Genomic DNA, 16,434 nt, shown 5'->3' with positions numbered 1-16,434 from the left:
GAGACGGAGCCCCAAGGAGGGCTGGCTGGCTGGGCTCGGGCCAGAGAGAAGAGCAGCACCGGACCCCGGATATCGGCTGCAGCTGGAGGGTCTCTTCCCAAGAGCCAGCTGAGAGCCCAGGGTTTCCCCAGCAGGGCAGGGATGCAGGGCAGCCCAGATCCAGCAAGGGCAGGCTGAAGCCAGGAACCAGCCCCATTGCTGCAGTGGGGAGGGCTCCCCCCTCCAGACACTGAGGGCCCCAATGGGCACGGCTAGGTGGGGGGACTCACGGATCATACCATCAGCTAGTGAAACCGCCCCACCCCAGCCACGTCACCACCTTAATGGGACCCAGAGGGGTTCCTGTACCACACCCACGGGAGGAGGGGGTAGCAAAACCCTCCCAACCTCCCCTCCCCCAGTAATTGGAGATGCCAGTTGGGTTCCCAGCTGGCACTGCTTGGTCCTTCACGCCCCAGGGATCGGGCCCCTGCTCACCGCCCAGCATACCATGGTGCAGCTGCCCCTCCACATGGGGGGGAAGCACATCTCCCCACTCCTCCATGGGCCACACCCGTCTCCCCCAGCCGGCCTCTGTTCCAGCTGGGAGTGGGGGCAGCTCCCCTGGGCAGCCCTGCCTCACCTCCCCCTTCGGCGTGGTGACTGCCGTCCTCCGCGGGTCGATGTCCTCATTGATGCTGGACAGGAAGTTCTGGGAGATGCGGAGGGCATCCTGCAGCAGCGGGTAGTCGGGATGGTCGGCCGGCGTGTGTTTGAGAAGGTCCTGGAATGGAAGGGTTGACTGTGAGCAAGCCAAGGCAGAGCCAGCGAGCCCCCCCGCGGCGGGTTAGCGGCTAGGGCCACATGGAGCCCCTAGCCAGAGCTCACTGCCTAGAGACCCAGCAGCACCGCATTAGGAGCTTGGAGCAAGGCCACAAGGGGTTAATCCGCCACAGCTTCCTGCTCCCTCCCCCGCAGGACTAACCCTCAGGGTGCAAGGACCCCCCCCCCCCCCATCTCGGACAGTGCCCCCAGCAGGGACAGAGGGAAGGATGGGGGCAGCGGAGGAAGCAGGACGCGAGCACAGCCTGAGAGCTGTGTTCCCCTGCCGCTGCCAGGGCATGGCCCCCCACGCCAGGACCCCGGTGGGTGGGGCTGGCAGGAAGTGGCAGGGGGCAAGCCGGAGCCATACTCACATGCAGTACCAGGGTGCTCCGTGTCACACGGTCAATGGGCTTGTACAGCAGCGCTGTGGGGAGAGGTGCCAGCATCAGAAAGGTGCTGCCCCTGGCTCAGCCCCACCCCAGCCCCTCATTGGACAGCCCCTCCCCATCCACACACGGGGTCTCCAACCATCAGCAGCTCCAAGCCCTGCCGAGCCCCCGGCCCAGCCAGTCACAGCCCACCCCGGTGCCTTGCTCAGACAGTCACGCGTCTGCAGCACACCCCCAGACGGGTTCAGTCTCCACGTGGGTCCCAGGGGCCAGGCGGCGCTCTGGGCCCCACACAGTTTTGATTCCCTGGCAGGCCGGAATTCCCGGTGCCACCGGCTGGGAACGTGGTGCAGGGCCTGGGATCTATGGGAAACTCAAATCAGACACAGCTCAGCCCAGGGCCGTGAGCTTTCCGCACGCTGATCTGCCAGCGCACCTCAGTGCTGACCCCGCAGCCCCTGCTGTGTCACTCCAGCCTGCGCCAGGGGCTGCAGCAAGGGACTGGGAGGGTACCCGCACTGGCTTCACCTGTATTACCAGGGAACACCACCACCAGGGCTAGGCGCTGTGAGAGTCCAGCCTGCTTCCTGTTCTCACTTCTCCCCCTCGGCCAGTGGCACAGCCGCATCAGGTTCCCCTTTTTCAGCCCGCTTCACTCTCCACACACAGACCTTGTCCCAGCCCAGCCCCGCCACCCCCGAACCCACGGAGCCGTGCCAGCCACGTCCCGAGCTCAGAGCAAGCCTTGGACTGGTCCGGCTGCCAAACTCAGCCAGGGGAACCTGGGCCTTTTTCACAACAGTCGTGTTCTCCCTGGAGCTGAGAAACCGCCCAGGGCACTCTATGGCCCCAAATCCACACCACCTCCGGGAGTTCCAGGTCCTTTCACCCGGTTACCTCACTGGCCCCGGAGCTCCTGCACCAGCCACTCCGGTTCCCTCCCCGAAACCCACCGGAACCAGGGGGGAACTGACCGACCTGGCAGAGTTCCCGCTGTTACCAGTGGCGTGCTGGCTCGTGGGAACAGGAGAGCTCTGTGCACTGGCCACCGGCTCTGCTCCCATAAACCAGGACGTGGCTGGTTGCACTGGGACCTCAGCCGTTTCCAGACAGAATGGGACGGTGCAGGCAGCTGCTGCCCCTGAGTTATGACCCAACCCCTAAGGGGGAGGCAGGGACCTGCCCCTGCAACCTGCACACCCCCTTGGGGCTCAGCGTTCACTGGAGAGCCTCTCAAGAGCCTGATCCTCCCCACACTGTGTGAGGGCCCTGGAGGGCTCCAAGCCCTTGTGCATCTCACTCTTAGAAGGGATGTGTGCACGCAACTCCCACAAACCCCTCCCGGCCCCTTCCCAGCACAGCCCGGCAGGTGACTTGCATGACTCCCCAGTCTATTTATACCCTGAGCAGATGCAACTGCATTCTCCCTTCCCTACAACCCACTTCCCCCGGCCCAGAGCACGTGGAGAACACGCTCAGAGCTGCCCGAGGAGAAGGAAACCTGCTCCCCTTTCCTGAAGCACTAGGACATGGACACCTGACCAGCTAAAGGGGCTGGGGGGCTCGGGCTGCTCCTGGCCCTGGGACAAGGACTCCACGCCAGGTGAGCGTGACCTCTGCAGAGGGAGGTGTGATGAGGTGCTGGCCCTCCCAGGCAGCTGTGCCCCCACCTCTCCAACAGCAGGAAGCCCGAGCATGGTGGGGTGTGGGGAAGATGTAATGCACACAGTCAGCGAGGCGCCCCCTCCCCCCCCACGGCACCCACTGGCTGGGGGCAATGGGGGCCAAGAGCTGGGGGCGAGCGGCTCGTCTCCCCGAGCCCAGGGCTGGCACATTAAAGCCCCCACTGGCCCAGCCGCTCCCCTCCCAGCCTCCCGCCGCTCAGCAGCAACAATGGACCCGCCTGTTGTCACGGTGAGGCAGCCCCTCCGTTGGAGGTGATCAGGGAGGGGTGTGTACTGTGTCCACCACCAGGCCAGGCAGGAGCCAGATCCCAACCAGGAGCAGGCACTGGGGAGTGGGACAGGTACCACGCCCCCCCTGGGCTCAGAGCCCCCACTGCCAGCCCCACTCGGCACTAGCCCCACGCGAAGGTCAGACGTTCACTGAGCATTTCATGAGCACATGCTGGCTGGGACAGCCCGAGCCAAGACAATGGGACCTGCCCAGCCTGGCACAGACCCACCCCGCTGTGCCAGGGTGCCATCGGACCCTCCCCAACTCCTTCCCTCTGCCCTCCGCCTCGCCAGCCCCTGGGGCTCAGTGATGATTTCACACGCCTGATCGAGGGGTTCTGGGTTCTCCCCGACACCCCCAGTTGCACCCCATCCTCCCCTCCCCTAGCTGCTGCCGCTCCCGGGAACAAGGCTGCACGTGCCCTGGCGGAGCACAATCAACGCGGCCCTTCACCGCCCAGAACAAAGAAACTACCAACTTCAGGCAGCAGAGCACGGCACCAGAGGGAGAAACCCCCCAGCACAAATCCCCAGGCCCGGCAGCACCGCTCCCAGGGGCGACACGCGCCGAGAACACCCCCAACCAGGCTGCCTGTCTGTCCAAGGTGGGCGGGACCCTGCGGAAGCCAGGCCAAATTCCCCCTCGGAGTCACGGCGCCCCCAGCGGCTCTGCCCCACGCCCCGACTCACCATAGGTGCAGTTACAGCAGAGCCGGACGATGAGGAGGATCTCCATGGCAGCCCCGGCTCTGCACGGCCATTGTGACCGGCTCCCTGCCTCCCCTCGGCAGCTCAGTCCGGCTGCAGCCCGGCATCAGCACCTCAGCGAAGCAGGGGGAGGGGAGGGGGCGGGGGGCTGCCAGACAACACTAGCATCCTAACGAGGGGAGCACCGGCGCCGCGCACGGGCACACAAAGGGCTTTCCGCTCGCACGCGGGAGCGGATCAATAATGCATGCGTTCAGGGCTGCAGACAAAGACGGAGAGCCCCCTCCCCACAACGCATGCACGTACCTTCCATGGTGACTGAGGTGTGGTTCTCCTTGGAGTCCTTGGGGCCCTTCACTTTCAGCTCCTGCCCACGGGAGAGAGGCTCGTTAGGAGGCTTGGAGCAGCAGCCTGGGAGGATGGGGACTTGCAGGGCTGGGGTTCTGGGTAGGTGCCTGGTCCAGCTGCCTCTGCTCTGGGGCACAACGGAACCCCCTGCCAACCACCTCAGGCTCAGGCACATGCAGGCCAGAGGTGCCCCCAGGGCAGCTCCTGCTCCGGCCCCGCGCTGCTGGATGCTACAACAGAGCCAGATCCCCCGAGTGGTAGCCAGCGCTGGCCCAGGTCAGCCGGGCCCCCAGCGCCGCTGCAGCTCCAGGGAAGGCCAAGGCAGAGGGGGAACAGTGGGAGCAGGGCTGCTCCCCACCCTGCATGGGGGTCCCGCTGCACCCCAAGTACATGCACGATGCACCCCAGGGTGAGACAGCGAGTGCCAGAGGAAATAATGAAAGACTCCCCCAGAATCCACTGCAGCGGCCCAGTCCTGCCCTGTGCAGGAGGAGTTCAGGGTTCAAATCCAGTTCCACACTGGGAGCGACACTGGAAATCACACCTCCTAGCCAGGAGCTGGAGGGCCTGGATCTATCAGCCAAGACCTGAGCCCTATGGCCCGGACACAGCAAGGAACAGCCCTGCACCCTGCCCAGGCTCCGGGAGTACAGGGAGCCAGGTCTCGGCAGGTCGGGACACCGCCAGGGTCTGCCATTCGCATGAGACACGGAGGGGGCACCACATCCACTGGCAACTGCTGTGAGGGAGTGGGCAGGTCGCTCACACGTCTACACCAGGCTTGGCGGGCAGGGGGCCGGGTCTGCCAGAACCAAGTGGGTCTGAGCCACGTCTCAGTGAAGCCCGGCAACGGGAAAGGCCGTTGCCCACAGGCTCCCACCACTCCACCCCCAGCCGGAGTGCACCTGCGCTGGGAACAGACATTGGAGCCAGCCCAGCTCCTCCAAGGATGGCCCCAGCACAGTGCAGAGTCGGCCCAGACAAGGGAGCGCTCGTCCCCCATTCAGACCTCCAAGGGGCTGCAGGAGGGAGCCCCCAACCCCAAAGCTCAGGCCCGTTGCTATGCCTCGAGAATGCCCAGTGGGCCCAGACATTGCCGTGTGCGGCCTGGCATTGGTCCAGGGAGCTGCTCTCCAGGGACACCTGCCCGAGTGCCCACAAGCCAGTCAGTTCTCTGCACGCGTGGGCCAGTGAGCTCCCCAACCCAGCGGGCAGGGGAGGGACTCCAACCTGACCCCCGCGGAGCTCTCTGCCCAGAGCCTGCAGGTAGGGTGACCAAACACCAAGTGTGAAAAATCAGGACGGGGTTGAGGAATTGGGGGGGCGGGGAAGAATAGGCGCCCATATGAAACAAAGCCCCAAATTTTAGGACTGTCCCTATAAAGTTGGGACACGTGGTCACCCTACCTGCAGGGGACATGCTCCATCCTTGCCCCTTGCTCTGCTCACACCGGACCACAGAGCCTGAGTACTAGTGCCACGGGATCAGCAGCCAGAGCCGCACTCCCAGGCCCGGGCCGCCCCCCCACGCCAGCCGGCGCAGTGGGGAGAGCAGGCTGGGTCCTGCCCCTGGGAGCCGTTCGGTGCCGCGCGAGCCCTGCACCACGCCGCCACCCAGCAAGCGTGGCCGGGCGCTGCGCCAGAGGCTGCCAGCAACCCTCCCCGGGGGCCGAGGAGCCCCGCCCCGCTCACCTCCGAGATCTTCTGGAACTGGTTGTTGTTCTGGCTGCATTTCTCCGCCGTCTCCAGCGCGACCTTGTAGTTATCCACGAAGGCTTTATACACGCCGAGCTGGCTGGCCTGGGGGCGAGCGGAGGAGGGGAATTACCCACAAGACCTGGCAGGACGCGCCTGGGATGGGGCCGGCTCCTTTGAACTTTGTCTTCAGCAGTTTCCATAGCAACCTGAGCAGGCTGCGCTGGTTAACGGGCTCGGCTGGCCCCTCTCACATGCCTGCCCAGCTGGGGCGGGCGAGCTCCTCCGGGCCCCGACACCCAGCACGCTGCCCTGGGCGGGGAGAAGGGGCGCCCAGCCGGGCGCTCTGACAGGACCCCAGGTGTGGCCTGGCCGGCTGGGGTGGGCAGAAGCAGCAGGCTCCATGTGTGCCCGCCTTCCCCTCCCTAGGCAGCCGCCTCTCCCCAGCCTGGCTGCTTGGGGAGATCACTGACTCCCGGGGCCCCCAGAGGAGCCTGCAGGAGACACTCACGCCCACCAGCCCCTGCTGTGGGCACAGGGACCTGGGAGAAGGTGCCCAGGCAGTGCTGGGCGAGAGCCGATTGCCAGGGGCCAGGAACCTGCCAGGGGCAGAGTTGGAGGCCTGGGGAGGACAGTGGGGCAGGCCTCAGGCCTGGTCTGGAGCACAGCAGATGGACTCGGGCAGCAGCAGGGTGAGCGTCATCCCCACTGCCCACAGACATGCCACCGGCTGCCAAGCACGGCCCCCAGCCTCTCCCAGCCCCTCCCCACAGCAGCTGGTACAGGGGGCTCCCCACGGGACGGGGCCCAGCGGGCCCAGGTAGAAGGGAGCTTTCTCAGCACAGCCACTAACAAACCAACCCCCGGCGCACCTGCCAGCCTGAGAACAGGCGCTCGCTGCTGAGTGAACCTACAGAGCAAACAGGAGAACCTGGACCAATCAGCCCCTGAGCTACGGCTGCTTCCCAGGAGCCTCTGCCCAGCCCTCCCCCTGTGCCAGGGCCCGGCAGCCCTCCCACCACACAGCCGTGCCAGCTACCTAGTAGCAGCCAGTCAGAGCAGATTAAGGCACAGCTTCCCAGGCCTCAGCTCCGGAAGCCAGGCCTCTCAGCAAGCAGAGAAATCAGTTCCTAGCCCTTTGCAGTCAGGAAGTAAGGCGGGACCTGTGAGCCCCGTGTAACTGACACAGCAACACCTGCCTGAGTCTGCCGAGAGCCTGCACCACCAGCTCTGAAGAGGGAAGTACTCCCCCCGCTGCCAGTGTAACCGACACAGCAATGCTGGGAACTCCAAACTCCACTGGCCTGGGACCCCCACCAGCTCCTGACCGAGGCTCCGTGTGACAGGAGAGGGTCCAGTGCCCACTCCGCCCCCCCTGGGGCACCAAGGAGACCTGTTGTTTTCTGGGCATGGTGCCAAACGAGAGGTGGAGCCACAAGGAGCCTGGATTGCCATAACCCAGCCCTGCTCATCTCCAAGCTCAGGGGGTTTTGTCCATCACTGGGGTGCTGGAAGGAGACAGACCAGAGGAAGAGAGTGTCCCAAGCTATCACTCGGAGGGGCTGCTGGCCGAGCACATCCGGGGTGCGAGCCCGCTTGGGATCAGAGCAGCGACCGCAGCCTGCGCATGGCCCAACCTGGGGTGAGCTGTCGCAACAGCCACCTGGCTCAGCAGGGCCCAGACCCCCAACCAGAGGGGTTTGCAGCCACCTGCTCCTGCTCCAGAGACTCCCAAAGCCTGCTCCCTGTTCTTCCAAAGTGCCCTGGGACGGCCCAGCCAGAGCCCACAGGCCCACTTGGCTCCCTGGCACCAGGGAACAGTGAGCAGGAGGGGAGACTGCACACTGCGTGGGGCCTGCAGCCCCCTGGGCCACCCCCAGCCAGCCCACCCCAGGGCTGCCCCACACAGAGCTCTGCCTAGGCTCGCATCTGGGAAGAACACCCTGGACTCAGCTCAATCCCTCCCTTCTCCGGGCAGCATCTCTATGGGTGAGGAGCTAGAAGACAAGCCCTGCCCACGCCCCAGATCCCACCCCTGCCCAGCCACCTGCAGGAGAGCCGAGCTTACCAGCTTCTGGAAGAGGTGCCCCAGGGTGACCTTGCTGTCCCACTGCTGCACCTTGGGGCAGAGGCTGTCGTAGAACTCCTTGTGGATCTCGTAGATGTCCTGGATCTTGTAGAAGATGGTCTCGATCTGCTGGATGGTGAGGACGGGCTGGGAGGTGGTGGCCGTGGCCTTCAGCGGCTTCATGGGCTGCGGCGAGCAGGGGAAGCCAGCGTTAGAGCAGGAACCTGCCAGAGAGACAGGCCAGGCTCGGTGCCTGCCAAGGGGGCCGGAGCAAAGCCACAGACAGGAGCTCAAGGGCCCCCTGACTGGCATGACGTGGGACAACTAAGAGCCGCCCTTCTCATGGCGGGATGGGGGGCAGCCCCTGGGAACTACAGGTCCCAGCATGCAGCGCAGCCTGCTCCAGCCGGGGTGTTGCATGCTGGGAGGCCGCCCCCTGTGGGAAGCAAGGGGTCAATCTTCAATTCTGGCACTTGCCTGCAAGTTTGGGTCAAGCTGGATGAGGAGCTTGCCAGGGTCAAGCCCCATGTTCCCTGGGATGGGGGAACAGCCACGCAATGGGCAATCTCAGAGCAGGAAACTCCTCGGGCTGCAACAGCAAGGGGGGCTGCAGGTCGGGAGTGAGGGGCACCGGCAGATTCGGTGGGGAGTCCAGGGCTGGGCTACCAGGGGATGGTGGGTCAGGATCCAGCCACCCCACTCTCACAGATCTGCAGAGCCACTTTCTAGCCAAGACTGGTAGGGACATGGCTGGGAGCAGAAGAAGGGGCCTCGAGCCCCCTGCCCCGGCGCTGGGGCGCTGCCTGCGCCGTGCCGTGCAGGGGCTGCAGACGGCAGTTTCAGTTTGCGTGTCCGCACAGACTTCCCCATTCTGCCAGGAAGAGGAAGGTGGGAACCTGCCAGCCCTGTGCATTGCGCAACAAGAGGGCGGTGGGCTCACAGGGGCAGGACCGGGTGCCAGGGCAGTGCCACCAGTTGGTGCAGGAGGGCCCAGGAAAGGGATGGCCAGGCCTGGCACAGGGTGCGACATGGAGAGACGTCTGGCTGCCCACGAAGACGTGCCCCAGCATACGTCAGCCCTCACCCTGCAGGGGGCGGTGGGGAACGGGCACCTATGGGTCAGCCCCCATCCCCCAGACGCAGGAGTTACATGCCTGGCCAGGCGTCCCGGTCCCTGGCACGGGGGCGGGCAGGACGCGTTTGCATTAGCAGCTCTGACCCCAGCAGCCAGGAGGGGACAGAGACCTGCACCCACCCCAGCCTCGGAGGGACTCTTCCTTCTCCACCTTGTGCGGCTGCTGCGATTCTGGTTCCCCACCCCCGAGGCAGCAGCACCCCCAGCCACCCACCCTACTGCCCATGAGGGGCGGGACAGGCTGCCCGGGCTGGCTCCCATTGCGGGTGGGGCTAACGTTAGAGACGCATCCCCCTGTTCTGAAGGGAGCTAGGGGCAGGTCTCCAGCCAGCCTAACGCCCGCTTCCCCTAGGGATTCCCGCCTGCAGCCAGGGAGAGGGGAGCCCGGCACTGCTTGAGGGGGACGGGGAGAGACCCCAGGAGGGCACGGCCTCGTGCCCGGAAGCACAGGACTCAGTGCCAGGGACTAGCCCTGGCAGAGGGGCCGGGCGCCCGCTGGGCCATACTCACCAGCAGCAGCGCCTCCAGCTGGTTGATGTAGATCTCCTCACTGGCCAGGAAGCCCGAGAGCACCAACTTCCGCATCTCCAGCCCCTTCCCGGCATCCCGCTCGCCCTGCATGATAACAAGGGACGTCAGGGTCTAGGCGCTGCAAGGGGAACCCCCAGGATCTGCTCCCAGGGGAGGGGCTCTCCAGAGGGAGGGAGGCTGGCATGGCCAGGGAGGTGCCTGGCAGAGCCTGGTGCCAGCGGAGCAGCGTCAGCCTTGGGCGGGGTGGGAAGCCTTGGGCAGAGCTGGCTTTGCTGCCCTCCCTCCTCCCCAGCTGGCAGGGTCCCAGCTCCGTTGCTGGGGCTCCTGCGGTCTCCCGCACAGGCCTCTCACAGGGCGAGGCCCACAGGAGCCAGGTATGTAATGCTCATTGCTGGGTCTGGGCCAGCTGCCAGTGGCTCACTGAGCCCCGCCCCCCTCAGGCATGTACCAGCACCCCCCTCTCCCTTCCCTGGGCTCCCTCCGCTGGCGCCCGGGCCAGCGCTCCAGCAGGGCTCCCGTCCTCTTCCCACCCGCCGTACTCGCCCTGTGCCCGGCCCACTGTCCGAGGGGTGGGAGTGCCTCTCAACACAGGAGCCGGGCTACCACAGGGCAGCTTCTGGTGGCCAGCCTCCCGGCTTCAGCAGCCCTGCATGCCCCCAGGCCCTGGGGACAGCACCAGACCAGGAACCTGAGGCAAAAGCCAGCAGCTACCGTGTCCTTATCCGGGGCTGGAGCCTCCCAGGCTGGGGCGGTGAGGGGTGGGCAGGGACCATGCCCAGAGGGCTCTCTGGGCATCGGGATCCTCCTGGTTGGCCCAGGCCTGAACAGGGCAAATGGCGAAGGCCAGCAAGGAGGGGAACACACAGAACTGGCCGTTTGTGCCCATACGCGGGAGGAGTGAGACAGCGCCCAGCAGGGTCCCCATGGCAGCCCTCCATCATGCCCCCACCCCACGCTCCACCCAGGCCAGTGCCCTCTGCCTCACTCTCACGGCCTCCTCAGCCAGGATCCGGCTCCCCCCAGGCCTCTGAGCCCAAGCAGCGCACCCCCCATGGGCTCCAACGGGGCCCCCACTTCGTCACACCTGGCCACACAGAGCCAGGCTGGGCAAGTGATTTCTCAGGGGCTCGGCGCAGTTCACACCTGTCAGCATGAAGCCGGGGCCCCCCGCAGGGAGCTGTGCTGCTCCCAGTGCCACTTTCCAGGCGAGACCCTGTGCGGGAAGAGTTCGAGGAGCCTCTCACCAGCTCCCAGGCGCTAACCCTGGAGTCCCGGCCGAACGTGAAGGGGCAGTGGGACCAGTCTGATCTGGATTGGCAGCGATGCCGTGCATAGCCACATGCAAAGCAGAAGTGGCTGCATCTCAGCCCGGCCCTGCCGCCAGCAGCTCCCTACCCCGCACGCCATACGCGTGGGGATCCGCAGGGCCCCCCAGCTCTTTGCCCCTCTGCAGAGGGTGGGGAGGGGCCTGCAGCACATAGCCTAGCCCCAGTGTGAGGCAGGCTCAGGGCTGCTGCAGGGGCTGTTCTGAAGGGTTTGCAACACTGGTGATTTCCTGAGCTCAGCCTGTGAGGAGACAGCGAGACACCCCCGCCCCCCCGGCTGGATCCAGCATTCGGCACCGAGGCAAACCCTTCCCAGGAGCTGCCTGGGGGCCCCTGGCCATGCAGCCTCCCCCACAGGGCCACAGACCCACCCCCCAATCAATCAGTGCCCTGCAGGCGCCCCACTGAAGCGGCCGCATAGGAGTTTGGACTTCGGGGTGCTCCGGTGCAGCCGGCGGCTCCCAGCCGGGACCAGGAAGGCTGGCATGGCTGGGGGGTGCATGGCAGAGCCTGGTGCCAGAGGAACACCAAGGAGCCGGCTTGCCCACTCCCAGGCTGTCCTGCCTCAGCTGTCACTCCCCTGCAGGCAGAGGGGCCCATGGAGGGGACCAGAGCCCCCCCGCCCCGGGCTGGCACCAGCAGCTGCTGTCGTGACACCCACGGGACGTGGCTGGCACCACTGGAAGCCATGGGCAGGGAGCGCTAACCCACCTCAGAGGGGCCAGGCCTGACACTGTCTCCCCGGCCATGGGGAAGGGCAGCTCCCCTGCTCTGTGAGGTGGGGGCCGTGAGCCTCGCTGCCCTGCTGGTGAGGGGGAAGCTCCGTTTGCTGATAGCCAGATACTCCTCCCCCGCCACGCAGCACCCTCTGCTTCCTCCGGCCAGGGGGACCCAGCTCCCGGGGGGGGGGGGGGGGGGGGGGAGGAGAATTATCAATCCCGAATGGACCTCTTCTAGGCCTGTCTCCCAGCTGGGAAAGCCCCATTGCACCTGTCTGTGCCCAGCGCCCGCAGCCCCTCCCCGTCCCAGACAAGCCCTGGGCCTTTAAGGCAGGAGCTGGCTGAGGCCAGAGCCATTTCTTGTGGCGTTTTTGGCCACTGATTAGTCACAGGCTCTTCCTGCTTCTCCGGGGCAGCCCCAGCCCCGCTCGGCTGCCTGCCAGCCCCACTGCCCATGCCAGGGCCGAGCAGGCGAGTGCCAGCCTCGGCTCTGGGCTCCAGCACCGGCACAGGCCCTGCCCCACGAAGCCTGTACGGGAAGTCTAGCCAGGGCACTACCTCCAACAGGCCGTCCAGGGAGGCAGGGCTTGGAGCACTGGGCTCTGCCATCCCCTCGGGGGCACAGGAAGGACAGAGGAGGAGTGGCACGGCGAGTGGTGGCTGCCCCCGCTCTGTAGGGAGGTCCAGGGCCTGCGAGCCCCCGGTCCTGGGACCAACAGCTCTGGCCCTGCTTTACCGAGGGCTGCAGCCAGTACTTGGGGACATGCCCCAGGCCACAGTGCATCCATGGCAGAGCCAGGGGCTTAGAGCAGGAGCTGGCCCAGTGCCCTTCCGGAGCAGGCAGCAAGAGGAGACACTGCCACCTGGATACGTAGAGACCCCCAGCTCCTCAGCCAGCGCCCAGCCCCACGTCCACAGAAGCCAAGGCTGCAGCCCCAGGGCCCTGCACAGCCAGCAGGCCCTTTGCCCCATCCAATGCACCCCGCCAAGGGGAGGGGCTGCCAGGTCCACTGACACCAGGGCTTGGCTGGGCTAGTACCACACGGCAGCCCTGTAGCCAGGGATGGGATCTGCCCCCCTCCCCCAGTCATCAGAGCCCTAATCGCCGTCCTCCAAGGGAGGCCAGGACAGCATGGGTGTCCCCGTGCCAGGCTCCCTGCCCTGCCCCCCATCCTCGGCCCCAGGCACCCCCAGCCTCCCTGCCCTCAGCACCAGACACCCCCAGGCACCCTGCCCCCCAGCCTCAGCACCAGGCACACCTCACTGCTCTGCCCGGCTTGTGCTCTGAAAGCTCTGCACTCCCCCCCGCCATGGCAGGGACGGCAGGAGACAGAGGGGCAGGCGCCACGGCCCTATTAGAGGAGGATACTTCACTGCCTCTGCCCCCAGCCTACACCCCAGTGACTGGGGCAGCCCCCCAGGCTAGGGCTCAATGCTACGGAGCCGAGCGCCCACCACAGAGGTGCCACGAGCCCCCGGCGCCACCCACAGGCGCAGAGAAGACACAGCTGGCACTGAGGAGGACTCCTGACACACGCCCCCCAGCCCAGCCCAGCGCCCCCCTCCTCCTCAGGCGGATGTGTGCCCACCTTCTCGGAAACCAGGAAGGGAGACCCCAGGCCTGGGCTGGTGGGGGTGCCTGGCTCCAAATCCTCTTCATCCTCCAGGATTTTGTCCAGATACCCTATGGCCTCCTCTTCCTCCTCCATGGCCCGCAGAGCGGCAGGAGGCCAGAGGGCACAGCCCGCAGCTCCAGGGGGGCCTACTCCAGCGGGCCAGCCTGGCCCGATTCAGCGCTGTGAGCTGGCCGCAGCCTGCTGCTGAAAGGAGCCATTACGGGAGTCCTGCTTGCGCCAGCCAGGGCAGCTTGGCCCCAGGCTTCCCGGAGAGGAGAGGAAACCACGGTCCAGGCAGCCCTGAGCCTGCACGAGGCTGCGGAAACGCCAGGGCTGTCAGCACAGGGGCGAGGGGCCAGGCTGCTCCGACCTGCTTAACCCCTTCCCGGCCCCTGCCGTCTGCACTCCTCCAGCCAGCCCCGCTGCTCCGCCCTGCCTCAGCTAGTAATGCACAGGAAATGAACGTCCTGCTCGGGAGGGGGGGCCGCTCCCTGGCGTGTGGCCAGCGCCGCGCGCAGGACCAGGGCTGGCTGCTCTCTAGAGCGGGAATTTGCAAGGCAGGACGAGCGTTTGGGGAAACCAGCTTCTACACGGTGAGCTGCCACAGTCGCAAAGAGACAAGGGAAGCGGCGTCCAGGCGGGGAAGTCAGGCTACAAGGGCTCTGCTCAGCCCTGGAGCTCTGGTCTCACAGTTCCCCAGGGCCCGGCCTCAAGCCACACACAGCACAGGCTAAGGGGTGATGGACAGTCGCACCCCAGCATCAGCCGCTGCCTGGAGAGGGCCCCCACCCCGGAGCCCATGGAACTGTCCCACCAGCCCTGCCCAGGGGCTCTCTCCTCCACCCCGCCCGCTCCTGGGCACAGCGGCGGCAGAGCTCCCTGGCCCTGCTGCACGGCACTGGTCGCGTGGCTCTGCACTGAACCGCAAGAGCAGCAGCTGCCTCCCGGCACAAGGGAGTCTGGGAGAGACGTTTCAGTGCCTAGCAGTGGGGATCGTACAGGATGGGATGGGGACGGGAGAGGGCGAGACAGGGTCACTCAGACCTCCCCCTACAGGGGATCAGGCCTCGTGTGCAGCCTGGAGGCAAGTGCTGGGCAGGATGGGATTGAGTAGCCGGGTAAATCTAGAGCAGAGCTCTGGCCCAGAATGCGCCTGGCCAGCCCTCCCAGCCAGGCAGGGAGCCTTGCAACCCAGCCACGGTACCCCTCCATTCCTTCCAGCAGGGTGTTGACTCTGAACCCTAATGATGTGATCAGTGCAGAACTGCTCAGCCTCCAGCCAAGCTGAGGCAGCCCCTCCCCCCTGCTGGATGTTGTGGCAGATCCTGGGATGGGGAGTGCAGAGTTCAGCCGCTGAGGCCTTTGCCCCTGCCCAACAGGAGGAAGGAGGAGAGACAGCTGCCTCCTGGGTACCAAATCCACCTCTTGTGCCTTCCTGAGTGCCCACAACGCTATCCAGCCCCCACCCAGCTCCCCAAACCTCCAGGGCCCCAGTGCAGCGGCTGCTCAGGGCTGAACCCAGCAGCACGAGGATCACACGGGCAGGGGGCAGTGAACGTAACACCAGTGCCAGGGACTCCGGATTGACCAGACTGGGGAGGGGGCAGCCTCCTGCATGGCCTGGGCGCACTGGGCCTCAGCTGGCCACCAGGAACAGACTAGGCAGAGGAGGGTGGGGCTTTTGAGGCTCCCAGGGCCCTGCAAGCTGACTGTGGGCTAAGGATGTGGGAAGGGAGCTTCACTGCCTCCACCCGCCCCCGAACTCCAGGAAAAGGGGAAGCTGAGGTTGACACGCTTTGCATGTGCAGCCCTATTGTCTTCCTCCACCGCTCCCTGCGGCCGCCAGTACTGAGCTGGGGGCGGGGACTGACCAGGGCGCACAGGGGGTTTCCAGAGCCCATGCCTGGCCCGTGCCCTTGACGAGGGTCAGGACCAGGACTGGGCTGGGCTTCAGCCCTAAGGAGCAGAGGTGCCCCAGGATAGGCCCCTGTGCACAGACTTCAGAGAGGGCCAGGGGTGGGGGGAGCCAGTGGGAAATGGTCGGGGGGGGGGCAGTTCTCACCCAGAACCACAGCCCCCTCCTTTCCCTGCGCAGCAGCCCAGCACACGGAGCCCCTGCCTCATGTGCCCAGTGAGAGGAGGCTGCCCCGCGGTATACAGGGCGGGAGGAGAGAAGCCATGGCCCAGCAGCAATGCCTGCCTGCTCCAGCAACGCGCTCAGGACAGGGCTCAGGGCCCGTTTGCAGCTCCTCGAGCCCAGAGGGAGAACAGGCTCTCCTCCCTTCCCAGCAGGGCCGAGCTACCCGCTCTGTGCAGGGCGGTCTCCCCCCACCCCAGCTCTAGGGGACTGACACCACCCCAGCTCCTCCCAGCCCCTAGCACAGCCCCCTCCATCAGCGCCAGCCGCAAATCACCCAGCCCCACTGGAAACCCCTTTCAACTCCAAATTGCCCCCTGCATCCAGAGCGACGCCAGCCCAGGGGCTCCCACCCGGCTGGGCGTCCTCTCGCCTGAGCCCCATGGACAGGGGCCCTCGGGTCCCCCTTCGGCAGTTGCCGTCGCTCTGAGCCGAGCCTGCGTGGGAAGAGGAGAAGCCGAGCGCGAGTCAGCTGCCTGCCACTGGCAGATCCCAGCCGGCCCAGCCAGCACGCAGGCCCTGATTCGGACGCTGGGGAGGCAGCTGCAAAGGGTTAAAGCCACCAGCCGCAGCATCCAAAGGGCACCCGGCTTAGCCTGGAACTGCCCGGCCACAGATAATGGGATTGAAGGCAGAGCCAGCGCTGGAGCCTGAACGTCTCCAAATCCCATTAGCGCTGGAACGGCTGTGAAGGGAGCGCACGGCAGAGACTACAGCCCCAGCTGGGCTCTCCCACTCAGCAGCTGGAGAGGGGCACACCCCGCTGGATGCCCCCCGGGGTAGGAGGGGCCAGCAGCGTAGCTGCCAGGAGAGCAGGGCACCCGTGGGAGCAGATCTCCAGCACCTGTGCATCCTACAGGCTGGGGCTCTGCGGGCACCCATGGCACCGTATGCTGGGAAACAGGAAGATGTCAGGGCACTGCCATGCAGCATGCCCCTGCCCAGCCACGGGATCAGGGCTGGAGCACGCCTCCCTTGTGCAGTAGCCATGCCACGCAGGCAGC

General features: G+C 66.2%; 1 protein-coding gene across 3 annotated transcripts in view; it reads right to left on the bottom strand.

Moving 5' to 3' along the window:
• ABR (ABR activator of RhoGEF and GTPase) overlaps positions 1 to 16,434 on the bottom strand; it is a 92,976-nt gene that overhangs the window by 31,611 nt on the left and 44,931 nt on the right. For 2 of the 3 annotated variants that reach the window (XM_054008741.1, XM_054008742.1), the window contains exons 3-8: positions 9,613 to 9,717; positions 7,968 to 8,153; positions 5,897 to 6,004; positions 4,163 to 4,223; positions 1,176 to 1,228; positions 623 to 763 (exon numbers count right to left, since the gene is read on the bottom strand). In XM_054008741.1, coding sequence (XP_053864716.1) covers positions 623 to 763; positions 1,176 to 1,228; positions 4,163 to 4,223; positions 5,897 to 6,004; positions 7,968 to 8,153; positions 9,613 to 9,717 — 654 coding nt within the window. Of the gene's footprint in view, positions 1 to 622; positions 764 to 1,175; positions 1,229 to 4,162; positions 4,224 to 5,896; positions 6,005 to 7,967; positions 8,154 to 9,612; positions 9,718 to 13,266; positions 13,727 to 16,434 lie in introns of those variants that run through there. The other variant, XM_054008743.1, reaches the window with a different exon arrangement.

This window comes from Malaclemys terrapin, chromosome 18 (genome assembly GCF_027887155.1).
Source record: "Malaclemys terrapin pileata isolate rMalTer1 chromosome 18, rMalTer1.hap1, whole genome shotgun sequence".
Taxonomy (NCBI): Eukaryota; Metazoa; Chordata; order Testudines; family Emydidae; genus Malaclemys; species Malaclemys terrapin.
The sequence above is the reverse complement of the archived record's forward strand: the minus strand, read 5'-3'. Positions and strand labels throughout refer to the sequence as shown.